Genomic DNA, 26818 nt, shown 5'->3' on the forward strand with positions numbered 1-26818 from the left:
GTTACTTACAAAGAGAAAAGTGGTAAAAATAAGGTGAAATTCATACTTTAGCAAGGACAATGTTGTTGTTGTTTAGTTACTAAGTTGTGTCCAAGTATTTTGTGACCCCCACGGACCGTAGCCCACCAAGCTCCTCCATCCATGGGATTTTTCAGGCAAGAATGCTTGAGCAGATTGCCATTTCCTTGCCCAGGAGGTCTTCCTGACCCAGGAATCAAACCCACATCTCCTGCACTGGCAGGTGGATTCTTTACCACTGAGCCACCTGGGAAGTCCAGCAAGTACAATAGAGAGCAGTTATTGAAGATACGAAGCCTTTAAGCCAGTAATTCAATTCCACGATCAAAGCCATCTCATAAAATGTCTTTTGTTTTTGTAGGCAGTTTTTCTTTTAACAAGTTGATTGCTCTGTCTTAAGGGGGTCTTAAAAAAAGAGAGAGAGAGCTACAGGGATACTGTCTATCCAGCCTTTGTTTTGTCTGCAAATTTGAGGTTCTAAAGAATGATGTTGGGTCATCTCAGCTCTCATTTCTTTGTTCAGTACTGTTGCTCATGTGAAGTGTTTTTTTCTGTTATTTAATATTGTCAACTTTTTAGTGATTAAATCTGTGGGGGATTTTCATTTTCTTTCCAATTGTTAATTTCAGAAGTGAAATGCATTATCAAAAGCTGAGCACAGAAACGCAGCAGTCAATATCTGACTGCAGACGGTGTAGCTTGTGGGCATGGCTTTCACTGTTACCAGTGTGAATTAAGCTGAGATTTGGAGGCAGAGTGCTTTTACTGCAGAGATGTCTGTTTGTTCTTTTTTTTTTTTTGTCTCTTCCGCAAACTTATTTTATTTTATTTTTTAATTTATTTTTTCATTTATTTTTATTAGTTGGAGGCTAATTACTTTACAGTATTGTAGTGGGTTTTGTCATACATTGACATGAATCAGCTGTGGATTTAGCAAACTTATTTTATAAGTGCATCCTGCTGAGTTTAACTACATAGTTTAGCCCCAGAAACAAATCTTCCCTAAAAACAGTGTTATATTTTAACAGTGATTGTGAATAACTTTGAACAGATTTTGTGAAAGGCTCTGTATCTTTGTTAATGACAAGCTAGGCCAAGGTTGGGTTTCTTCCGTGTGCTTAGTATATGGTTAGTTAGTGGTCATAATCAGAATAGTCACATATTTTTGCATGACATATAGAAGGACAGAGATAGATGCTACCTGATTTCTGTAGGATCCAGTCTCAGTAATGAGGAGATAAAATTCTAGTCTCACTGATTTCCAATCCCAGCTCTGCCCTGTAGTTCAATTATCTTGAAGTTGAAGGTGGAGGCGTCCTGCAGGTCATTGGAAGTAAGAGTCTGGTGTTCGAGGGAGAGACCTGGGATGAGCAAGGAGCCTGTGTATTTTCCACTGAGCAGGTAGTAGCTGAATCTGTGAAGATGAAAACCCAGGGAGAGTGAAGCACTTTTAGGGGTCAAGATAAGAAGGCTGGATACTCAAAGAGAAAGCAGAGAGAAAGGGGAGGAGAGGAGACACACAATGAATAGCAAGGGAGAAAGGAGGAATTAGGTTGGGGAGCCAAGGAAGGATGAGTCTGTTCAACTCAAATAACAGGGTGAGTCCCTGGAAAATTGTCAGTTGATTTCAAATCAGGAGGCTTCTGGTGACTCGTGGAATAGGCTTCAGATGGGAGGAGGCCAGACTGCAAAGGGCTGCAAATCCAGGAGGCGTGAAGGGAGTTGAGGTGAAGACAGGCTACTTTTGGAAGGAGTTTGACTGAAGCAGGAGAGAGGTCCATCTGGAATGTAGGGTCTGAGGATATATTGCTGGTTGTTTGGATTTTAAGTTTGTGAGTTAGGTGTGTGTGAGGTGGTGAGGATATTTCCCTCTCTCCCTTCTTCCCTTCAACAAACGGGATAGATTTGAGGTCCTGAGGTACAGGTGTGAGTCAGGCCTGAAGCCCTCCCCTCCTGGGTGTCCTCCAGTCACCCAGGGGAGGGAGACATCTAGAAACTCACCCCTTGATGCTTTTGGACTCCTAATTGTGGGAGCTCTGTCAAAAAATAAAGATCATGGCATCTAATCCCATCACTTCATGGCAAATAGATGGGGAAACAATGGAAACAGTGACAGAATTTATTTTCTTGGGCTCCAAAATCACTGCAGATGGTGACTACAGCCATGTAATTAAAACACATTTGCTCCTTGGAAGAAAAGCAATGACAAACCTAGACAGTGTATTAAAAGCGGAGACATTACTTTACCAACAAAGGTCCATCTAGTCAAAGCTATGGTTTCTCCAGTAGTCATGTATGGATGTGACAGCTGGACCATAAAGAAAGCTGAGTGCTGAGAAATTGATGCTTTTGAACTGTGGTTAGGAGAAGACTCTTGAGAATCCCTTGGACAGCAAGGAGATCAAACCAGTCAATCCTAAAGGAAATCAACCCTGACTCTTCATTGGAAGGACTGATGCTGAAGCTAAAGCTCCAATACTTTGGCCAGCTGATGTAAAGAGCCAACTCACTGGAAAAGACCCTGATGCTGGGAAATATTGAAGGCGGGAAGAAAAGGGGATGACAGAGGATGAGATGGTTGGATGGCATCACTGACTCAATGGACATGAGTTGGAGCAAACTCTGGGAGATGGTGAAGGACAGGGAAGCCTGGTGTGCTGCAGTCCATGGGGTCACAAAAAGTCAGGCTCAAGTTAGCAAGTGAACAAGAATACTGAGAAAGTTCTTATCATCGTGTTTGGTTCATATAATAAACATCATGAGGACCTCCTATAGTTTTATTTCTTAGGATGCGAAAGCATTCCTTACTGTTTCAACAAGTCTTTCGAGCGAAGGAGTTTAATCCTAACAAAACAGCCCATTAAAGTTTGAAAAGTGTCCTTCCTAAGGAGCCCTCTGTATTTATTTTTGCGATTTCAGATATTTCTACTTGTGATTGGAGTGATGGGTGTCATGGTGGCTGTGATTCCTTGGGTTGCTATACTTGTGATTCCCTTCGGCATGATTTTCTTTGTTGTCCAGTGGTATTTCTTAAGGACATCACGAGATGTGAAACGCCTGGAATCTGAAGGTGAGTACTGGGGCTCTCAGGTTGGGACGGCAAAGCAGGCTGGCTTCCATGCTGTAATTAACCATACCCCTGAAATTCCAGAGAGTCTATCTTCAGGAATTTCTCACTAAGTTGACGTTATGTAATTGAATGTGATGGCCACTGTGAGTCAGTGTGGCCCTTAACAAGTCAGCCGCAGCTTTGCATTTTAGCACAAAGAAGATGAATGTGAACACAGTGAGGACAGGGACCATTCTGTCTTGTTTATGACATACTGCCTAACAGATTATCCACTCTATAAATACTTTCCTTAAAAATGAAACATTTCATCATGTTGGAACTAATGTAGAAGGAAAATGGGAGTTTTTCTTCTCCTGAAGATGACATTTTTTCTTCTCCTACTAGAGATGACAAGGATAGTAAAAGATTAAGAAAAGGAAAGGAGACATTAAGGAAAGGTATGTCAGAAGTGATATATTTGAAAAATACATTCATTTACATGTCCAAGTAAGTTGCAACTGTTAAATGTATTGAAAAGATAAATCCTATTATTTTCAGCTTCATTCTTTATCATCACCAGTATTTGGAGTGATCCCACACTGTCTGTGGTTCCTCCTTTCTCAAAACTTCTCATATAAATGATGCTATATGGGAATAGCTCTATGAGATACGGTATGAAAAACATTCCCCTAGGAGGACCCAGGACGGGGAATTTGTTTGGTAGGCATTTGGTTTATTATCCCAATCAGTTTCCTACTTGTAGAATAATGAGGGACAGGAACTTCTCTGGTGGTCCTGTGGATAAGACTGTGCTTCCAATGCAGGGGGCACAACTTCAATCCCTGGTTGGGGAACTAAGATCCCACACAGTGCAGCCAAAAAAAAAAAAAAATAATAATGGAGAATGCATTTTATGATTAATCCTTCTATAGGTAATCAAGGATATGAAATAATTGAATTTATCTGATTATTAATGTACATATTTCATCAATATTAAAAAATAAAAGTAGAATTGTTATATATTTTTTAAAAAGTTATAAGAACTATAGCCAAAAAATAAGGAAGGAAGATGTTTATATCAGAGACCCGAATCATGAATAATTGTTACAAATTAATACCGACTTAACCTTCTAGAAACCAAGCCAAGAAGAGAAGAATATGAGTCCCATTGTTCTTTGTATCTACCAAGTGGAAAAAAACCTAAGTTCATCCAGTCAAAGGAGTTTTTTCCCTTTATTGTGGCATTTGTGTGCTTTGTTTTTAATAATAAAAAATGCTTAAGAGATACTTATTCTAATTATTTGCCGAAAGGATAGTGATTATCTGTTTTATAAAAGCTTTAGAAGTTTTCACTCATCAAGAGAACTAGCTGAACTCCTGTGAAGTCTGGTCTTGTGAGGTGTTTCAATGGATGGGGAGCAGTAGAGTCCAGGTGTGTGGCGTTCTGCTGATGTGACTTGGTAGCACGGTAGGACCTGGAGAGGCAGAAGAGGAAGTGATGAGCTCTATCCAGTCTTCTGTGTAGACAAGGCTTCAGATGTTTATGATTTGAGGGTGCACATGAGCTGGAGTCATTCAATAGTCTTGTTGGAAAAAGCAGATCTCTGGTACATTCAAAGAGGGGTTATTCCAGAAGGAACATATGATTAAGATTTCCTCTCCACACAGAAGTGGAGTGAAGGGCACCTCCTGAGGCCTTTTTTATGAAGAAGCAGTACAGGATTTTCTCAGTGTTTCATCTGAAGAGTCTGAAAACTTTGGCCCCATCCCTGTGGAATAATGGAGTTTTTAGTATCCTAGTAGGCTGCAGGAATGTTAGACTGTAAATTCAATCCAGATACCCCCTCCTCCACACCCCAGATAACCACATGTGGTGGCTAGTTGATTAGAATTGTCTATGTTCTCTCTCTAGGTGGTGTGTCTGTGCCATAAATAATAACACTGCTGTTTTCTCTAAATAGTAACTGATAGTATATCTTAAGGTCACTGCTGGAACCACCAGCAAAAGGAAGGATACCATACATCTGTTTTGTAGGGACATCTGTTTTGTAAGTTCACTTGTCTGACTGCTGTGGCCAGAAGGCATAAACCTGCTTCTTCTTTGTGCTCTGAAGGACTACTGAAGTCCTGAGGTTTTGTTTCAGATCCTGCTGCCTAGTTGCCTCTAGAAGATTAGGCTGACATTTTCATCTGAATGATGAATATGCAGCTGATTATAATGGGTTTATTGAGAACATTTTTGCAAAATTGACCATAGCAATAGTCACAGAGCAGTGCATAAAACCTAGATGGCGTTTGATTGTGTTTCTCTAGCCAATTCTTTTTTGTTTGTTTTTAAACTTTTTATTTTATATTGGAGTATAGCCAGTTAACAAACAACGTTGTGATGGCTTCAGGTGAACAATGAAGGAACTCAGTCATACATATACATGTATCCATTCTACTCCAAACCCCTCTCCCATCCAGGTTGCACTTAACATTCCATGTGCTACTTAGTAGATACTTGTTGATTATCCATTTTAAATACAGCACTGTGTACATGTCCATCCGAAACTCCCTATCTTTTCTCATTCTTCCCCCGGCAACCATAAGTTCGTTCTCTAAGTACACAAGTCTGTTTATGTTTTGTAAGCTCACTCGTATAATTTCCTATTAGATTCCACATATAAAGGATTTCATATGATATTTCTCCCTCTTTGTCTGACTTCATTCATGTGACACTCTCTAGGTCCATCCATGTTGCTGCAAATGGCATTATTTCATTCTTTTTAATGGTCTGGTCCACTCCACATTTAGCAGTGCCTGAATGATGAAGTCACATGCAAATTCTGTTTGAAAGGCTGCTGTGATCAACTAGCAATGTCTGCCACAGGCTTTGTTTGCAGTGGGTTAGCACATTGTTCAGGTGTATTCAGACCATGGATCCTTAAGTCTGCTGTTTTAAGATGTTCTCATACAAGATTCCCAGGAACTTTGTTCAATCTCTGGTGCTTAATAAGACGTACGGTAATGGCAAAGGCTGTTAGTTATTAGCTGAGTTAGATCTGGGAGTTTTCTGAATATAAATAATGAAGTCTGAAGAAAAATGCATGTATTCACACATGGGCATCCTTAACCCTGATTATTCTCCCTCAGAGACACTGCAGCTGTGAATAAAAGCCCAGCCTTGGGAATAAGGGGCTTCCAAAGAGTTGGTCACGACTGAGAGACTGAACTGAACTGAACTAGGTGGCGCTGGTGGTTAAGAACCTGCCTCTCAGTGCAGGAGACATAAGAGATGCAGGGTCGATCCCTGGGGTGGGAAGATCCCCTGAAGAAGGAAATGGTAACCCACTCCAGTATTCTTGCCTGGAGAATTCCATGGATAGAGGAGACTTGTGGGCAGCAGTCCATAGGGTCATAAAGAATCAGACATGACTGAAATGACTTAGTACACAGGTACAGACTTGGGAATAAAACAGAGTCGGGTCTGACATCTGCTCTACCACTTAGGTAGGTTAACTTATTTAATCTTGGGCAGTGAGTGTTCTAAATCTCTCAGTTTCTGCGGTATGAGAATTTCTTGAGTTTGACACTTATAAAGTACTTGCAGGCCACTGCCAAAGACACCAGACCTTGAACAAGAAGAAATAAGAAAATATTAACAACTAGTGATGTGATCTGGAGAAGGCAATGGCACCCTTCTCCAGTACTCACGCCTGGAAAATCACATGGACGGAGGAGCCTGGTAGGCTGCAGTCCATGGGGTTGCTAGGAGTCGGACAACTGAGTGACTTCCCTTTTACTTTCCTGCATTGGAGAAGGAAATGGCAACCCACTCCAGTGTTCTTGCCTGAGGAATCTCAGGAACGGGTGAGCTTGGTGGGCTGCCGTCTATGAGGTCGCACAGAGTCGGACACAACTGAAGCAACTGAGCAGCAGCAGCAGCGATGATGTGATCACTCACCTAGAATCAGACATCCTGGAGTGTGAAGTCAAATGGGTCTTCGGAAGCATCACTACAAACAAAGCTAGTGCAGGTGATCGAGTTCCAGCTGAGCTCTTTCAAATCCTAGAAGATGCTGTTAGTTTGCTGCAAACTCAATATGCCAGCAAATTTGGAAAACTCAGCAATTGCCAGAGGACTGGAAAAGTCAGTTTTCATTCCAATCTCAAAGAAAGGCAATGCCAGAAAATGTTCAAACTACTGCACAGTTGCACTTATTTCTATGCTAGTAAGGTAATGTTCACAACTCTTCAAGGTAGGCTTCAACAGTACATGAACCAAGAACACCCAGATGTGCAAGCTGGATTTAGAAAAGGCAGAGGAGCCAGAGATCAAATTGCCAACATCCGTTGGATCATAGATAAGCAAAGGAATTCCAGCAAAACATCTATTTCTGCTTCATTGACTACATAGAAGCCTTTGGCTGTGTGGGTCACAACAACTGAAAAATTCTTGATGAGATGGGAATATCAGACCACCATACCGGCCTCCTGAGAAACCTGCATGCAAGACAAGAAGCAACAGTCATAACTGGACATGGAACAACAGACTGGTTCAAAATTGGGAAGGAAGTACTTCAAGTCTGTACATTGTCACCCTGCATATTCAACTTACATGCAGAGTACATCGTATGAAATGCTGGGCTGGATGAATCACAAGCTGGAATCAAAATTGCTGGGAGAAATATCAACAACTTCAGATATGCAGGTGATAACCACTCTAATAGCAGAAAGCAAAGAAGAACTAAAGAATCTCTTGATGAAGGTGAAAGAGGAGGGTGAAAAAAGCTGGTTTAAAACTCAGCATTCAAAAAACTAGATCATGGCATCCAATCCCATCCCATGATGGGGAAAACTCAACATTCAAAAAACTAGATCATGGCATCCAATCCCATCCCATGATGGGGATCCCATATGGGGAAAAAGTGGAAACAGTGACAGACTTTATTTTCTTGAGCTCTGAAATCACTGTGGATGTTGACCATGGTCATGAAATTGAAAGATACTTGCCCTTGGAAGAAAAACTGAAAAACCTAGGCAGCATATTACAAGGCAGAGATATCAGTGGTCTGTATAGTCAAAGGTATGGTTTGTCCAGTAGTCATGTATGTATGTGAAAGTTGGACCATAAAGAAGGTTGAGCATGGAAGAATTGATGCTTTTGAACTTTGGTGCTGGAGAAGACTCTAGAGAGTCCCTTGGACAGCAAGGAGATCAAACCAGTCAATTGTAAAGGAAATCAGTCCTGAATATTCATTGGAAGGACTGATGCTTAAACTGAAATTCCAATACTTTGGCTACCTGATCTGAAGAGCCAACTCATTGGATAAGACCCTGATGCTGGGAAAGATTGAAAGCAGGAGAAGGGGATGACAGAGGATAAAATGTTTAGGTGGTATTACTGACTCAGTGAACATGAATTTGAGCAAACTTCTGAGAGAGAGTGCAGGACAGGGAAGCCTGGCGTGCTGTAGTTCTTTTGGTCACAAACAGTCAGACATGACTTAGGGACTGAACAACAACAACTAGCAGGTCTCACAGAGCATGAATGATAACCTGCAGGAAGGCTGTCAGCCCAGGGTCCTTGCATGCAATTCCCTCCCTCCCCCTGCCAGGGAAGTTGTGCTGGCCTTGTGGGGTTTGTTCCCAAGTGTCCTCAGGGTTGTGGAAAATGTAGCTGTCAGTCACACGAAATGTAAAGTTACACGTGTCTGTGACTGCTGAGTGATGCCATGTAAAGTTACACGTGTCTGTGACTGCTGAGTGATGCCATGTCTGTTACATATCTGCTTCAGGACAGTGAGCTCAGTGTTTGTGGGAAAAAGGATGTTACATTGGGCAACATAATACCAGAGCCTTGACATCCTCTCTTCCCCTGTATGAGTTAATTGTCTTTGCAGACCCTCCCATTCACTCATCCTGGCATCCTGCTTAGCCCTAAGTGGGGTTTGAAAGAAACAGGATGGCTTTTCACAGGTGTGCGTTCCCTCTGGCCCACTGTAACTCTTGGGCATGAGGTGAGGTATGTGGTAGGATGTTTGGTTCCCAGGTGTTCAAGGCTGAGATGACACCTGGTTTCTAAAGTCGACCCTGCCCACCATCCCTGCTGGAATCACTTGCAGCTTTGATCTCCCGACAGAGAAGCAGGTGAGGGAGGCCTTGCTGAAGAGTTCATTCCAGGACTGTCCCTGGGTGAACAGTCAAGTCTGCTTCCTGCTCAGAAGCCTTGTCTGTGATGAGTAGTGTTGATGTCACCACATTTGTTGTGGAAATGAGAGTGGTTCTAGTGAGTTTTCTGTGCCCTCTGGAGCTGGACCCTTGGCATCCTTCTGACAGGGTGATGGCCCCAGAATTCACCTGCATCATCCCTGTGAGCACCCTGCTTCCAGACTGAGTCCTGGGGTTGGACTGGGACACCTGCTGGGGTATTGAAAAGGCCTGAACAGAGGTCCCAGCCTCTCTTATTTGGAGCTTGAGCTCAGTCTGTGTTTGTGTTGCTCTTATAAGGGCAAAGTTATAGGAAGCTAAAATAAAATGTTATTCAACTTAATGAAGACAGAAAGCAGTGTGGATGCTGAAATGAGAACACAGGCACACAACTGTATGATCAAACGCACAGCACCACTGAATCACTTTCAGGTCTTTGCCTGAACAACGTATAAAGGGGACATGTTTGATCAGGTTCAGAGAAGGTTTTCCCTTTAAGTCAGTGTCACAGGTGGGGCCCTAATAGTTAGGATTCCTGGTCAGACACCCCCAGGTGGAAAGAGCCCCAGGGTCCAGTGGATGGTCAACTGCCTCCAGCCCAAGCTGTCCTCCCCCAGCCAGGGGTTCCCACCCTCTGAGCTCCAGTGCCTCACAGGAGGAAGCCTGCTCCTTCCTTGCTGGTAGAACTAGGGACCCTAAACATTGAGAAGGTTCTGTGTCTTTGCCCCCTTGTACCCCAGCCCCCACCCCCACTGCAGTGCCCATGTGCACTCTGGTACTGACTACACTGTCACCCAGACAGACATTTGGATGTTTGGCTAAAGAGTCAGGCCCTGAAAATAATTTGGAGTTCTCCCCCTTGACTTTTTTCCCTTTCGTTTTATAAAATTTCCATAGCCTCCTGTAAGATAAGTGATCTTAACTTCCTTTAAACACCCAGGTTTTACTAACAGCTCTTCTCAGGAGATGCACAGGTAACAAGGTGATGTCGATATTTCCTGCTGATAAAACACAAGTTGTCATTCATCCCGGACAGAGGTCACAGTGTCACAGTCTGCCACTGACAACAGCAAGTTACAGCCTCGTTCACGGTGGGGAATGAGAACCCTGAGGGGTCCTCCCTGCCCTGCAGCCTGCAGCCCACCTGTTCCCTGATGGGCAGGAGCCCGACCCTGGAGCTCGTGGTCAGTGTGCTCTTAGAGAAGATGACAGGAAACGAATGACCAGTCAGGTGACACCAGACCCCAAGCCACATGAAGTCACTCAAAAGAGAATGGACATCAAGGCCACTGTCGGATTCTAAAAAGGTGGTGTCAGTGTCACATGCCACAGTGACCTCCAAACACCAGGACATGTATCCAGCAGGCAGTTATAAAAACATCCATCAGGTTCCCGGAGTGGAAGTCAAGACTGTTCAAAGACTCCATCTGCTGGGTCCTGTGGGCACAAGGGCAGTGCAGTAACAGGTGCTCCATGATCACACAGAGACTCCTGGTGCAGGTGCGGGGAGAGCCCCAGATGGGGGAGACGGCAGACTGTCCGCTCCCTTACTCGTCTCACCCTGTCCTGGGTCTGGCTCTGGTCCAGGGTGGGGGATGTACTGACTCTATCCCAGCTCTTAGGCTACTTGTCTAAGGTGGAGACAGCACGCAGGTAGCTCATCAAAATTCAGTGTGGTGAGGACTGTAATGAATTAAATTTTGGAATGCCACTGACTAATAAATTAGTGAATAATTACTCAGTGATGAAAAAGAATGAAACACTGCCATTTTCAGCAACATGGATGGAAACAATATTATTCTTAGTAAAGTAATTCAGAGAAAAACAAATATGATACGTCATCACTTATACGTGGAATCTAAAAAGTAAAAGACTATATACCAAACAGAAATAGACTCAGAGATATAGAAAACAAAGTTATGGTTACCAAAGGGGACTGGAAGGGAGGAATAAATTAGGAATATGGGATTAACAGATAAACACTACCATGTCAAATAGGTAAGCAACAAGGATTGGCTGTAAAGCACAAAGGATTTTATTCAGTATCTTGTAATAACCTATAATGGAATATAATCAGAAAAAATAAGTGACTCACTGTACTATATACCTGAAACTAACACATTGTTATAAATCAACTATCCTTCAATATGTTTTAAAAAACACTGTGAACAATTTCCACATAGAGAGATGCCAGAAGAATTTGGAGGGAGGTGTATTTGAGAGGACCTTGATGAATTAATTAATAAAGAGTTCCTTTACATAAATCTAGTTTCAATTTGAATTTGGTCAAAGGTGGGTTCAAAGAGGATCCTTAATTTCCAGGTTGTTAAAGTGAAGGTTGGTGTGAACAGGAGTTTGAGGGTCACATGGAGGATCCTCTCCAAAAGGGGCAGCTTCCTTCCCTAGGCAGCCCTCTAGGAAGCCCTGGGTGTGCCCTTTGGCAGGACATGTGACCACAGAGCCCGGGAGGCAGTGGTTTCCTTGTATCCAGTCTTCCTAACTTTCTCTTGTTTGTCTGTCTCTGCTTCCCCAGCACAGAGTCCAGTGTTTTCTCACTTAGCATCTTCTCTCCGAGGACTCAGGACCATCCAGGCGTACAAAGCCGAACACAAGTTTCAGAAACTGTTCGACTCACACCAGGATTTGCACTCAGGTCTGTCAGTTTCTGGAGATGATTTCAAAGGATGAGATCTGCTGCCTTCTGAGGGCTGACCTTCTTCTCAGGTGGCCTGGCTGCTCCCACCTCTCTCTCTGCCACCCCCCATCCCCCTCTGCACACCTGTCTCCCCCACCCCTTCCTCTCAGCATCCCTCTGTGCGCCCCTCTTCGCCATCACCCCCTGCTTTTCTCCCCCGCCTTGTTTGCATTGTCCTTCGTCCTTCCATCACTGTGCCCTATGGTTTTCTCTTTCTTTAGGGCAGGAGTTATGAAACTTCTTTTTTTTTTTTTGTAAAGATCCAGGTAGAATATATTGTAGACTTTTTGTACTATACTGTCTCTATTGCAGCTACTTACCTTTGCTGTTGTAGCACAAAGACAGGCAAAGGTAATATGTCAGCAAATGGCCATGGCTGTGTTCCAGTAAAACCTTACAGAACCAGGTGGTGGCTGTTTTTGACCCACAGGCTTTAGTTTATTGACTCTCCTCTCAGAGTATGCAGGGTGGCAGATGTGATTGAGGAATATAATTTCCTGATTTGCCACCCACTTCATCATACTTTGTATCAGTGAATTTTTTTCTAGGAAGAAATTTCAGAATTTCCACTAAGTCTGTAAAATTTTGACCTGTCTCTAAAATCTTTATTCTGTTTTGAAGATAATGACTGCATTTAAAAAGCCGCATGCAGATCCTGTTAGCTGATGGTCCTTTAGATATTGGCTCCTAAAAGTAGACACATGTAGGGTCGTGTGATGAGTGCAGAAGGTGCTGGAAACAATGTGAGCTATGCTGTCTGCTATCAGAGAGCTGGGAATAGTCGACATGTGAGAGGATGACCTTCATGTTGAGGTCTAGCACTGCCGGAAATGTGTGGATTAGAATTTTTTCCCTCTTTTTCCTTGTGATTGTATTTCTGTTGATAACCAGTGAGTTGAAGTTGTCAGTGCATGCTTCTCACAAAGCCACTGGACAGATTCTATATGTGCTATATGTTGTCTTTGTCAGAACCTAGCTTTCTGGAATCTTCAGTTTCCTTGAATGTGTAACTTTGCTGTCCCCTTGTGTAAATGCTTAACTAAGCAAAATGCTCTCCTTCATTAGAAGCAGCTAACATGGTTTTTATGTTTATTCATTATATTATGGTTCACAAATCCAGAGGCTTGTTTCCTGCTTTTGACGATGTCCCAACAGCTCACTATGTATCTGGATGTCATCTGTGCCATCTTTGTCACTATTGTTGCCTTTGTGGCCCTGATTCTGGCAGATAGTAAGTAAATCTGAATAGTTATGAAATGCTTACAGTTTATAGCTTCATTTCCAGTTATTAATTTAAACTCTTGCCACTTGTCTAATATATACTCTTTGATTCTAATGAATTGTATTAAAGGTTTTGTAGCATGTGACTCCACAGCGTGGTCCATGTGAAGTCATTTGCATCTTGATGAGAACTTTTATCTTTTTTTCCATTTATTTATTTACAGTAGATCCTTGTTGAGACCGTTAAAAAATGATTTATTGGCATTTATTTGCTTTATAATGTTGTATTAGTTTCAAATATACAGCCAAGTGAATCTGTTACTGTGTGCTCAGTCTCTAAGTCATGTCAGCTCTTTGAAACTCCATGGACATAGCCTGCTAGGCTCCTCTGTCCATGGGATTTTCCAGACAAGAATGCTGGAGTGGGTTGCCACTCCCGACCCAGAGATCAAACCTGTGTCTTCTGCATTAGCAGGCAGATTCTTTACCACTGAGCTACCTGGGAAACCCAAATCTGTTATACTTATATCCCCCTTTTTTGGATTCTTTTTTTCTACCTCATGAACATTGGGCTGCATGCATGTTTTTAGTAATTTTCATTTTAAATAATACTTCAGATAAATGGCCCTATTGGAAAGAATTTTTCTTTTTGGCTTTTGGAATCTTCAGGAACAAAGGCCAGGTATGAACGTGCCTGTTCCAGCTGATCTGTGATGCCTTGGGTACCTGCTTTGACTCACTTGGGCCATTCTTTTATTTTTAAAGTATTTTATGGGGGTATAGTTGATTTTTACTGTTGTCTTAGTGTACAGCACTTCATGTGTACAGCAAAGTGAATCTGTTATACATATACCTACTCTTTTTTAGCTTCTTTTCCCTATAAGTCATTACAGAGTTCCCTGCACTTTATAGTAGGTCCTTATTAGTTATCTATTTTATCTATAGTAGTGTGTGTGTGTCAGTCTTCCCAATTTTCCCTCCCCTCCCTTACCCTTATATTTTCTGCATCTGTAAGTATATTTCTGTTTTGTAGATAAGTTCATTTGTAGCCTTTTGTTGGATTCTACATATAGGCAATATCATATTCTATTTGTCTTTCTCTGAATCTGACTTATGAGAATCTCTAGGTCCATCCATGTTGCTGCAAACAGCATTATTTCTTCCTTTTTATGTCTGAGTAATAGTCCATTGTGTATATATACCACCTCTTCTTTATCCATTCCTCTGTTGGTGAACATTTATGTCCAACTTCTATGTTTTGGCTATTGTAAATAGTGCTGCAATGAACACTGGGGGAAATTATGGTTTTCTCTGGATATATACCCAGAAGTGAGATTGCTGGATCACATGGTAGTTCTATTTTCAGTTTTTAAAGGAACCTCTGTATTGATCTCCATAGTGGCTATACCAGTTAACATTCCCACTAACAGTGTAGGAGGTTTCCATTTTCTCCACATCCTGTCCAGCATTTATCGTTTGTAGACTTTTTGATGATGGTCATTTTGGCTGGTGTGAGGTGATACCTCATTGTAGTTTTGATTTGCATTTTTCTAGTAATTAGAGATGTTGAGCATCTTATCATGTGCTGTTTTGGCCATTTGTATATCTTCTTTGGAGAATGTCATTTTTGAACTTCTGCCCATTTTTTGATTGGGTTATTTGTTTGATATAGAACCATGGACTGTTTTATATATTGGAGAGTAATTCCTAGTTAGTCATTTCATTTGCAAATATTTTCCTCCATACTATGGGTTGTCTTTTCATTTTATTTATGGTTTCCTTTGCTGTATAAAAGTATTTAAGTTTAATTATGTCCTGTTTGTTATTTTTTATTTTATTTTCACTACTTTCAGAGGTGGATCAAAAAGTTACAACTTCAGCTTATGTCAGAGAGTGTTTTATCTATTTTCATCTGAGAGTTTTACAGTGTCTGGACTTACATTTATGTCTGTTATCCATTTTGAGTTTATTTTTGTGTATGGTGTTAGGGAGTGTCTTAATTTCATTCTTTTACAAGTAGCTGTCCAGTTTTGCCAGCACCATTTATTGAAGAGACTGTCTTTTCTCCATTATATATTCTTGCCTCCTTTGTCATAGATTAAGTGATATAGGAGCATGGGTTTATCTCTGTACTTTCAATCCTATTCCATTGATCTATATTTCTGTTTGTGGTTCCAGTAGCATACTGTTTTGATTACTGAAGCTTTGTAGTATAGTTTTAAGACTGGGAGCCTGATTCCCTCAGCTTCATTTTTCTTTCTCAAGATTGCCTTGGCTATTCATTGTCTTTTGTGTTGCCATACAAATTGTAAAGGTTTTTGTTCTTATTCTGTAAAAAAATGTCATTGGTTATTTGATAGGGATTACATTGAATCTATAGATTGCTTCGGGTACTTTCTTTGTATATTTATTTGCTGTAGGTCCTTGTTGAAACCTTTTATCTTTTCATCTTTCTTTGAATGGGTTGAGGTCTACACAGCTGTAGCAACATGACATTCTGAACATTCCAGGTAATGTCCTGTAGTTGGGAGGGTAGAATCAAGTTTTCTATTAAACTTTTTCCACAAATGAGAGTTTAGGTTTTAGCTTTAGGTCTACCTGGATCTCTTAGTTATAGGTAATTGTACATTAGGGTAAGAAAGATTCTCTGTAGCAAAGATCAATATCCTCACTGCTGTATGGGTACCAGATTAGCAGGTTGGGCATGTGTGACATGAATTCACCATTCCTAACTATTTCATAGTAATAACTCCAAATCATAGTCTTTAATGATGAAAAATGAGAGTACTACTTTAGATTTAAAAGCACTGGCTCCTAGAATTGATTGCCTTGTTTTTGTGATTTCAACTGCAGCTACATTCGACATAGAAAGTGAGATTACATAATGATAATTGAAGCCGTAATGATGAAAGTCTGAATAATGACATGATCCTCACCCATATAATACTGTCAACTGTATGTCAATCCAGTTGAGATTAATAAAATCATCTGTCTAATTCTTTCTAAATTCATAGTGTTTTTTTCACTGTATTATGGTCCCAATCAATAGACAGTAATTACTATGAGTAACATTATCATTACATGCAATTGATTAAAATGTCATAAAGAAGTCTTCTCACTATTATATATTAGTATAAAATAGATAACTATTAAGGACCTACTATATAGCACAGGGAACTCTACTCAATACTCTGTAATGGCCTATATGGGAAAATGATTTTAGAATGAATGGATTTTATGTATATGTGTGGCTAATTCACTTTACTGTATACCTGAAACTAACACAACTTTGTAAATCAAATATGCTCCAATAAAAATTATAAAAATAAAGAAGTCTTCTTCATAAAGTGACAGAAGGGACTAGGTAAGGGGGTGGAGAAGGAGACTGACTATTCCTCTTCTTCCTCATTTAGCTTTGAATCCTGGGGAGGTTGGCCTGGTCCTGTCTCTAATCATCACACTTACGGGGATGTTCCAGTGGTGTATCAGGCAAAGTACCGAAGTTGAGAATATGGTGATGTTTGTCTTTCCATTCTTAGTCTTTTCAAGTCTCCTTGCTGTTAAATGGAATAAAGGCAATTTTAATGTAAAATAGTAAAACTATCCTTTTTGCATCATTGTTAACAGAGGGATTTTTTTTTTATTCTTCTCCATCTGCTTAATGTTAATTAAAATATATACATCTTTTTCTCAGTTTTATGTGCTCAATGTCAACAGGTTTTATAGTCACAGATTATCCTTAAGTATAATAAATGTCTCTGTAGGAGGGAGGTCATGTAAACCTGGAGACAATATGAGCTAATTTCTTAGCAGCTTGTTTATCTTTGTTTCTTAAGGGGTAATTCTTCATTTTTGGTTAAAAAAAAAAAGAAGTCAGTATTTTGAGGTTTGTTTATTTAATTAATAGTTTCCTCTGCCTTCCCCCCAACACATTTTATCATTTATTCTTGTATGTGTTGAGCACCTGAAACTGCTAGAAGCCCTTCTTTCTGGTAGGATAAGCTGTCTCTCAAAATGTGCTCTCAAAGATGTGGAGTTATAGTTGTTTCAGAGGCCTTGGTCAATATGTAAATTATACACTTTTTGAATATTTGCACCTTCTCCTAAAGGGAGAAAAACAATAAAAATGAAGTCTTTTCATTTCGGTCTTCTAACAGAGTAGAACGTGACTAATTATTAAAATGAGGTTTGATGACCGTCCAGTCCTGCTCATCTGTAACATGTGGCCCTTCTGTAACCACACTTTTTTAATTGGTGTCCATAAGTGTCCTTTTCTTTGAAAAAATTCTCTTTTTTAAAAATTCAGATGTGAAAGGTAGAGCAATAAAATCTTAAACATTTATTTCTCTAATTCTTTTAGCTTTAATATAAAGTTGAAGGAAGTAGTTGTAAGTAAAAGATGATGAAGATGATGAACAAATTTGCAAATCACCCAAGGCCCCATAAGACAAAAGGCCCCTACTTTTGTCCTTTGTGGATGCTGAGACCTGAGATATTCTATACCATATAAAAGCTAATGTGAAGATATAAAAGCAGAAGGTTTCACTTGCAATCTCTAAAATTCATAAGCAAGACTGTCTGACACTAACTTGTGTGATGTCATATGCATTTCAGATGATTTCAGTAGAAAGGGGGATTGAATATACAGACCTTGAGAAAGAAGCACCCTGGGAACTCGAGTATCGTCCACCACCATCCTGGCCTCATGAAGGAAGGATTTACTTATGTTAACGTCAAGTACAGCCTGGATGGGCCTCTGGTATTGAAGAACCTGGACACGCTCATTGACCCAAGAGAAAAGGTTAGTTTAAGCCATTTTCCCCTTTAAAATCCAGCTAAAGATTTAGCACCACATCTGCTCTTGGCTTCCGTGTCAGTGTGTCAGGGGGACTCTGTTCCTAATGGATGCAGATTAGATCAGTGACATCATAGGTGAATCTTTCTTGGAAACTGACCATGGAATGGGGATACCAGCAATTTTTTCCCTGTGGAGTGAGCTCGCTCATGATGGTAGATGGGTCCTGGGCTCCAGGGCTCAATCTTAACCTGACCCAGGACACTCTACAGGACACCTGATTATTCATACTAAGTCTGGGAAGTCAGCCCTGGCTCCCTGCCACTAACTGCCCAATATCCCCTACCTTTCCGCCTTTCCATCTTTTCTTCTTTGTATTCTGAGATCTCCTCCTCTTCCTATGGTGCCCTCTGGTTGCTGCCTCCTCCTCTCTCCATTGGCCTTTCCCGTAGACTTGTCCTCATTCACCGATACTGAACTGCCATCGCCCTGCCCCACCCTGCAGACTGCTTCTTTCTGAAACACAGATCTGACTTTACTGGCCTGAGTGAGCTGCCAGTAGAACCACAGCACAGCCCCAAGCCCACTCCAGTAGAGGCTGTGGGTTGAGCTCTTAGCCACTAGAGAAGAGCCAGAATCACGACTCAGTCACGAGTGAGGAACCAGAGCCCCAGATGGAGATAGGACCTAGAGACTCACTCAGAGTCGAAAGCAAATTGAAGGGAGCAAGGAAGATTCACATTGGAGATGACAGAGAGGCTAGTAACCTGGACCTGCCAGCATCCATGTCTGCTGGTGATGTTCCTTTCATGCTCAGATTGGGATCCTCAACTGGGACCAGGGCAGACTCTTGAAGAAGAGACTAAACCAGAACAGACAAGGTGGTAGGAAGCCCTTGCCCCATCTCCCTCTGCGGCCAGTATGTCTCCTGATTTACACACACCCCTGCACTCAGGTCGTGTGTAGGTGCTCCCAAAACACTGTGTCCTCCAAGCTTCCAGTGTGCAGTCTGCTCCTCAACCTGAGAGACTCATCCCCTCCATCATCTGGATGGTGAAAGTCTCCTCATTTTCTGACTCGACTCTAATGCATCTTTGAGACTCTCAATTCTTCCTCAGTGTTTTATCTTTTCTTTTCACATAGCATTTACAGTACACCTGTGGTCATAGCAGGCAATAGTTGGAAGGAACTAAATCCTTACAATGAAATATTATTCAGTCTTAAAAAGGAAGAAAATTCTGGCCTATGGATAAACCTTGAGGACATCTTGCTGAATGAAATAAACCAGACACAAAAGAAATGAAACTGATTCCACTCACGTGAGTTTCCTAGAGCAGTCAAATTCAAGAAGATAGGAAGTAGGATGGTGGTCTCCAGGGACTACGGGAGGGGAGATGAGGAGTTGTTTGTCTAAAGGGTATAGAATATCAGTTTTATGAGGCAAAAAAAATAAACTCTCGAGCTTGGTTGCACAATAATGTGAATGTACTGAACACCAAACTGTCCAATAAAATGGTTAAGTAGTTAAATCTTTTGTTATGTGAATTTTATCATAATTAAATTAAAAGATAGCACCTGTGGCATGCTTTGTAATTTGAAGTTTGTATTTCACAGTACCTTGAAGCATTTTAAAATCAGGAAGCATCTTATTTTCATCTTTGTTCCCTAGAAAGTGGCATTCTGCAGGGCACAGAGAGGGTACTGACGGATTGCTGGATGAGAGGGTGAGTGAGTAGTACACAGGTGTGAGCAACCAGGAACCAATACACACACACACAGAAGACAACTCTGTAAATAACCAAAACTGCTCTTTAAAACTCTCACCGCCCCAGACCCATCTAGTGGACTATAGCTGTAATTTAATGAATGATAGCCTTGTAACATGAAAATGAAAAAAATAAATACTCAACTTAATCCCCAAATGCTACCCAGAGAGCAGCTTCAGTTAGTCACAGGGCAAAAGGTGGTCCTAATTATTTCCAGTTCCACTGTAGGTCAGGAAGAAGGTGAACTGCCATGTCAGGAAAACATAAAGCACAGTTTTTGATACAATTTTGTTCTGAAAGCTCTGAAGGCAATGTTTGTTTACTCTCAGACAACGTGTCAGTCAGATTTTCCATTGTAAATATAATTCTGTTAACTTACACTTCTCTTAAATTTTCCCCACAGCCATAGAATATGAATTATCTAAGAAACTCTGTAGCATAACTTATGAACATTAAGAGATTTTCATTCTTCCTTCTTAAACCCTGCAAATCATAGGATTATTGAGATTCTAAAATGTTTGAGGGAAAATTAAATTTGGAGACTGAATTAATAACTGCAGCAGCTTGACACAGTATCTCCATTAGCTTCATTTCTGTGTGGGATGATGAAACCCGAGCAGCATGTTCACGAAGCCATCTCATTCCACCTGTGTACATCCTAGGTTTCCTCTCCTGCTCACGGGTCCCCACCCCTGTCACTCCAGGACGCCACTTTGGTGTTGGATTTGATTGAGAGAGGCTGCTGTGGGTGGGGAGGGGACGTGGGAGTGAACCAGCCCAGCAGAAGTGGGCTTTATTCTCTTTCCCTTGTTTCCTCTGCTGTCACAATTCCTGGGAGTTACCATCAATAGGAAAGTGTAGTAGATACTATGCAGGACTTTAACCCATGGAAGAAATGACAAGTGAAAATAAAGAGCCAGAACTTCCCTGGTGGTGCAGTGGAGAAGAATTCACCTGCCAATGCAGGGGACACTGATTCAATCCTTGATCTGAACCAAGAGGATTCCACATGCCACAGAGCAACTGAGCCTGTGTGCCATAACTGCTGAGTCCATGCGCCACAACTACTGAGCCTACATGCCACAACTACTAAAGCTTGTGCTCAGCCACAAAAGCAGCCACCTCAGTGAGAAGTCCCTGCACTGCAACAAGGAGTAGCTTCCACTCATCACAACTGGAGACAGCCTACCCAAAGCAACCATGACCCAGCACAGCCAAAAACTAAAAAAAAAAAAAAAAATCAGCTTGTAAATAGCCTGCTAGGCTTCCTGGTTAGATCCTGAACATGGGCTGCATTTTTCATTTAGATGATTTTGTGGTTGATTTGATCATTTTAGAGAGTCCTGAGCCATACTAAAGCATTTTCCAGCTCTTGAGGTAGATTGATTTTGTTTGTTTTTGCTCACGGCTCTTACTTGGATAATTCATTTTTACAGATGCTTACTAGACCTTGCTATAATATGCAAAAATATTAGTTTTCTATATTTTCTCTTTTTTTATGTAATGTTTTCTTATAAACCCCTCTCTTCACTCTCAGCTTGTCCCCCTTCCCCTGCCGACTTCCTCATTCCTTGTGACTCAGACTGTCGTGCCAGAGCAGCAAAACCTGCATCTCCTGGAGCTTCTTAGAAATGCAGGGTCTCAGGCCCATTCAGATCACTTTCTCAGCATTGCATTTAAACAGGGCAGTGTTTGATGACTGATGACCTGTGATTTCCAAAAAATGTCCTTGACAGTTTGAAACTGAGCTCATGAATCACCCAAACCCCTATTGTGACTGAGCAGGAGGTACTAGAAAGCTCTGTGCCATTTACCCTACAGATTTACTTACGTTTATATTGTATGAATCGGGTCTTTACAGTATAGTCTAATTCTTTGATTCTACTGCATTTATTTGCATCTTCCCATGGAGTCTGTCTTCATCATGGGCTGTTTTAATCCTGTCAGTCCTTCCCCACACCAGCCTTCTGCAGGGACTGGAGGAGTTTCCCACAGGGTTAGCCCTGCCTGGAACTGGAGTCAGAGATAGCTAAGTGAGGCAGTCAGAGATTGCTGAGAGTAGGTGTGGCTCTTTCACCACCTGACGGGATGAAATATGAATCTTACTGCCCCAAGCAGAGCACGGGGTCTGTCTGGTCTGTTCCCCAGGCACCGTGTGCCCCATCAGCTGCAGGTTTGTCTCAGCCCAGCTGTGGGTGCTGGTTCTTCCTGCTGACAGCTGACTCACCTGCCCTCAGGCACACTCATTAGGTACATGCCAATATTCACACCATGCTTTAATTCTCTGGCTGTAGGATCTCTATGTTAGGCCTGTGCCTTTAACTGCAGCTATACTTCTCCCCACTTTCTCTGTTCTGGCTACACAAAGGGACATGAGAAGGTACCAGGCTATCCAGGTGATAAGGAGGCCATCAGCAGATGGAGAAGAGCCTGAGGATGTGGATTTGAGTCCCATCCTGTGACTTATGGGCTCTGACATTTCAGGCAGACTAATTCATCTAACTAAGCCTCAATCTTTTCTTTTGCAAAATGGAAGCTATAGGAAGTAACCTGTAGGTTTGTTGTACACTTAAACAAGATAAGACATGTAAGGCACCCAGCATGGGGATCAGAGTAATTGCTTGGATAAAGATGGCCATCATTTCAATGGGTGTTAAATGACCATAACCACTTACACCCGAAAGTTGTCTATTCCATGAGAAGAGAGGTGTTGGCCATTTGAAGTTGTATCTATAGCTGTAGGATCCATCTGTTATATTTATCTGTTTGGTTTATCATATACCTAAATAATACGGTAATAGATATTCCATAAGTTTGTCTGGCCTGAGTTAAAAATCTCAGTTCCCAATGGAAGCTTCTTTTTCTCAGGACACCACATGTAATACAAATAAGACAGTCAAATCCAATACAGATCCTGCTGTCAACATTTACAGTTCATCTGAAGAAACAAGAAAATGACTATATTAGCTTTGTAAGATAGAAAAAGATCATAATTTTTATAGAGGTTTTTACGAAAACAACATAACATCTGTTAGGGTTGGGACAAGCCCACCTGAGGGACAGGGAGAGCATTTCCAAGGATTTAGGCATGTGAGGCAGACTTAGTGATGTGTGGTTAGGGTTTCAGCAGGTGGAGATGCATTCAGCAGAAATGCGTGTGAAAGTTCTTTAGGAGGTGGGGTCAGCATAAGCAAAAGCCTGATGCCCTGATCCAGTGAGTGAAGAACTAGGCGCCTGCAGAGCATTCAGGAAAATCAGCTGCCAGGTGTGCAGCAGACATTTTCATGTTCAACTCTGACAACTCCCGAGTCGCCCAAGGAAGGTGACTTGTGGACATGAAGGATGGAGAGGTTAGTGGGAACAGTTTTGTAAAAGAAACATCCTGGGGTGGAGTGATAGGCATGGAGCCCGTGGCCTTTGGGAGTTTAATCTGAGAAGTGAGAGCCTGAGGACCAGAGTGGGCAGATGCGGGAGGTGGGGAGCCTGGAGCTGTTGTGCCTCCAGGAAAATGTCCTGGGAAAGTGATTCCACTTTTTGGAACCAAACTGATGTCAATTAAAACAAAGATATAACACTTGGGTATGTGAATGTGCAGGGAATTAAGTGGGAGTAGAAAATGGTATCATATTTCTGGAGAATAGGTTAACGGCTTAACAGCTTCCTCTGAAAATATTCATACTTGATTCTCAGCAGTTCCACATCTGAGAATTTATCTAAAGGAAATCCTTGAGAGTATTTGCAAAAAAAAAGATTTAGTTTCAAAGATATTTAGCAGATTATTTATAATAGCAAATTATTGGAAACTGCCTAAATATCCAGCAGAAGGGGTTTGTTAAATGATCACATGTACTGTGATATTTTGTAGCCATTAAAATAAATATTCTTATGAAATAATAAATGAAAACACACAGCAGTATGTTCACATTAATCCCATTTTGTTTATATATGGGAACTTGTGTCTTTAGGGACACATACAGAAGTCTAAAAAGTAAAAACATCATCTTGAAAATGTTTTTTTCAGAGTGCTGAGTATAGCTATTATTTACTTTTCAAATTTATTTGCACTGATTATGATTAAGGGTCATAACCATAAAGCATAGTTTATTATAAATCATAAAGTTTGTTTTAACTTGTTTTTAAAAGGTAATGCAGCATGGCACTCCAGTGCTGACTGTAGATCTTAAAATGAGGAACTGAGTCATAACACACTGCAAGAGTCGAGTCTTCAGGGCTTGGCACTGTCCTGGATTCAGGGAAGTAAGGTGGACAGTTAAGCCCCTGAGCCTGGAAATGAAGTCATGAGAGTAACGTGGGAAAGATGGAGGAAAGGGTTGCTTTGTGTGGGGCATTGGGTATTGATTATGTTGAGTTTGGTGTGTGCAGAGAAATCCAGGTGCAAATGTCTAACAAGTTGGTGTCATCATCAGGGACCAACCTGGTTGGAAAAACAGAAAGGGGCCATTTCAAAACAAATAAAATAAGATTTTCTCCAAGTGTCTTTATAATTTTATTTATTTATTCTTGACAGTGCTGGGTCTCTGTTGCTGCTCGGGCTTTTCTCTAGTTGCTGTGAACGGGGACTCCTCTAGTTGTGTACCTGGGCTTCTCATTGTGGTGGCCTCTCCTGTTACAGGGCACAGTCCATAGGATGTGAGGGCATCAGTAGTTGTGACATGTGGCTTAGTAGTTTTGGTTCCCGTGTTGTAGAGTGCAGGCTCAATAGTTGTGGCACACAGGCTTAGTTGCTCTGTGGCATGTGGGATTCTCCTGGACCAGGAATTGAAACCATGTCTCCTGTACTGGCAGGTAGATTCTTTACCACTGAGCCACCAGGAAAACCCTCCAAATGTCTTTCGATTGAAGAATGTGCTCTTACTGATACTGGTGACACTCTCCATGGGTAATCGGTAAAACCCTTTGGTTACCCAGAAGAGACATTCAGACTATAGTTTTGGTGACTGAACTGCAGGATAGCCAGAGCCAGATTTTCTTTTAGTTGCCTTTTTCTTTTGCGGGGGGCCTGTGGCCATGCTGCATGTGGGATCTTAGTTCTCTGATGAGGGATTGAATTCACACCTCCTACAGAGGAAGCACTGAATCTTAACCACTGGACTGCCAGGCAAGTACCCCCGTTTTCTTGTGTTTTTTTTTTTTCTTTCTTTTATTCTCCTCACTGGAGTATGGAGTTCACAGTCCTGTGGTTATAAGCAGTCCTCGGTGCCCCTACATATCTCAGCCCGCTTATTCAAAGTCTACAAATGTTCTTGTTTGCACAGATAGATCAGTTTCAGTGGAGCTGATAACATGGGAGCATACACACATTCTCACAGATACAGTTTTCAGCTGTGTCCTGATGTGTGTTGATTTGTGTATGAGAACACCCAGAAATATAGGCACACCTGTTTTATTGTGCTTCACAGATAATGCATTTTTTAAAACAAATTGTACATTTATGACAACACTGTGTCAAGCAAGTATATTGGCACCATTTTTCCTACAGCATTTGCTAACTTCATGTCTCTGTGTCACATTTTTGTAATTCTCGCAAAATTGCAAACTGTTTCATTATTATTATATTTGTTAATCTGATCTGTATCAGTGTATTTTAATGTTAAAGGTTCAGATGATGGTTAGTATTCTTTTAGCAATAAACTATTGAAAATTAAGGTTGTACATCATTTTAATATATAATGCTATTGTACACTTCAGTTCAGTTCAGTTCAGTCACTCAGTCGTGTCCAACTCTGCGACCCCATGAATCACAGCACGCCAGGCCTTCCTGTCCATCACCAACTCCCAGAGTTTACTCAAACTCATGTCCATCAAGTCGGTGATGCCATCCAGCCATCTCATCCTCTGTCATCCCTTTCCCCCCGAGACTACAATATAGTATAAACATAAATTTATTTGAACAGAGAAACAAAAAATTCACATAACTTTCTTTATTCTGTGATTTTTCACATGATTAAAGTTGTCTGAAACCAAATCCAAAATATCTTTGAGTTCTACATATACATACATGTGAGCCACATATGTACACACTATAACCTGCCTGTGTGCACAGAATGGCCCATCTGTATTATACAGATTAGGGTTTAAAATAAGGTACAAAATGTCCTGAGAAACCTGTATGCAGGTCAAGAAACAAGAGTTAGAACTGGACATGGAATAAAAGACTGGTTAAAAATTGGGAAAAGAGTACATCAAGGCTGTATATTGTTATCCTGCTTATTCAACTTATATGCAAAGTACCATGTGAAATGCTGGGCTGATTGAAGCTCAAGTTGGAATCAAGACTGCCATGAGAAATATCAATAAACTCAGTTATGCGTTATGCAGATGACACCAAACTTATGGCAGAAAGTGAAAAAAAACTAAAGAGTGAAAGTGAAAGAGGAGAGTGAAAAAGCTGGCTTAAAACTCAACATTTAACAAACAACAATCATGGCATCCAATCCCATCACTTTGTGGCAAATAGATGGGGAAACAATGGAAACAGTGACAGACTATATTTTCTTGGGCTCCAGAATCCCTGTGGTCGGTGATTGCAGCTATGAAACTAAAAGACGCTTGCTCTTTGGAAGAAAACTCTATGACAAACCTAGACAGTGTATTATAAAGAAGAGATATTACTTTGCCAACAAAAGTCTATAAAATCAAAGCAGTAGTCATGTATGGTGTGAGTGTTGGGGCATAAGGAAGGCTAGCACTGAAGAACTGATGCTTTTGAACTGTGGTGTTGAAGAAGACTCTTCAGAGTCCCTTGGACAGCAAGGAGATCAAACCAGTCAATCCTAAAGGAAATCAATCCTGAATATTCATTGGAAAAATTTATGCTGAAGCTGAAGCTCCAATACTTTGGCTACCTGATGAGACGAGGCAATTCATTGGGAAAGACCCTGAGGGGAAAGATTGAAGGCAGGAGGAGAAGGGGACAACAGAAGATGAGATGGTTGGATCACATCACTGACTGACTCAATGGACATGAGTTTGAGCAAGCCTGGGGAGATGATGAAGGACAGGGAGGCCTAGCATGCTGCAGTCCATGGGGTCGCAAAGAATTGGACGTGACTGAGTGATTA

The 26818-nt window shown here is 41.3% G+C and overlaps 2 protein-coding genes across 2 annotated transcripts in view; both read left to right on the top strand.

The window, feature by feature from the left end:
• LOC122687096 (ATP-binding cassette sub-family C member 4-like) overlaps positions 1-26818 on the top strand; it is an 860243-nt gene that overhangs the window by 256971 nt on the left and 576454 nt on the right. The gene's annotated exons all lie outside the window — the stretch shown is intronic.
• The window catches only part of LOC122687106 (ATP-binding cassette sub-family C member 4-like), a 132467-nt gene that overhangs the window by 75836 nt on the left and 29813 nt on the right, over positions 1-26818 (top strand). The window contains 6 exon segments of the mRNA XM_043892545.1: positions 2938-3088; positions 11793-11912; positions 13075-13185; positions 16589-16689; positions 17790-17890; positions 17892-17976. Of these exon segments, the coding sequence (XP_043748480.1) occupies positions 2938-3088; positions 11793-11912; positions 13075-13185; positions 16589-16689; positions 17790-17890; positions 17892-17976 (669 nt within the window).

Source organism: Cervus elaphus, chromosome 30 (genome assembly GCF_910594005.1).
Source record: "Cervus elaphus chromosome 30, mCerEla1.1, whole genome shotgun sequence".
NCBI lineage: Eukaryota > Metazoa > Chordata > Mammalia > Artiodactyla > Cervidae > Cervus > Cervus elaphus.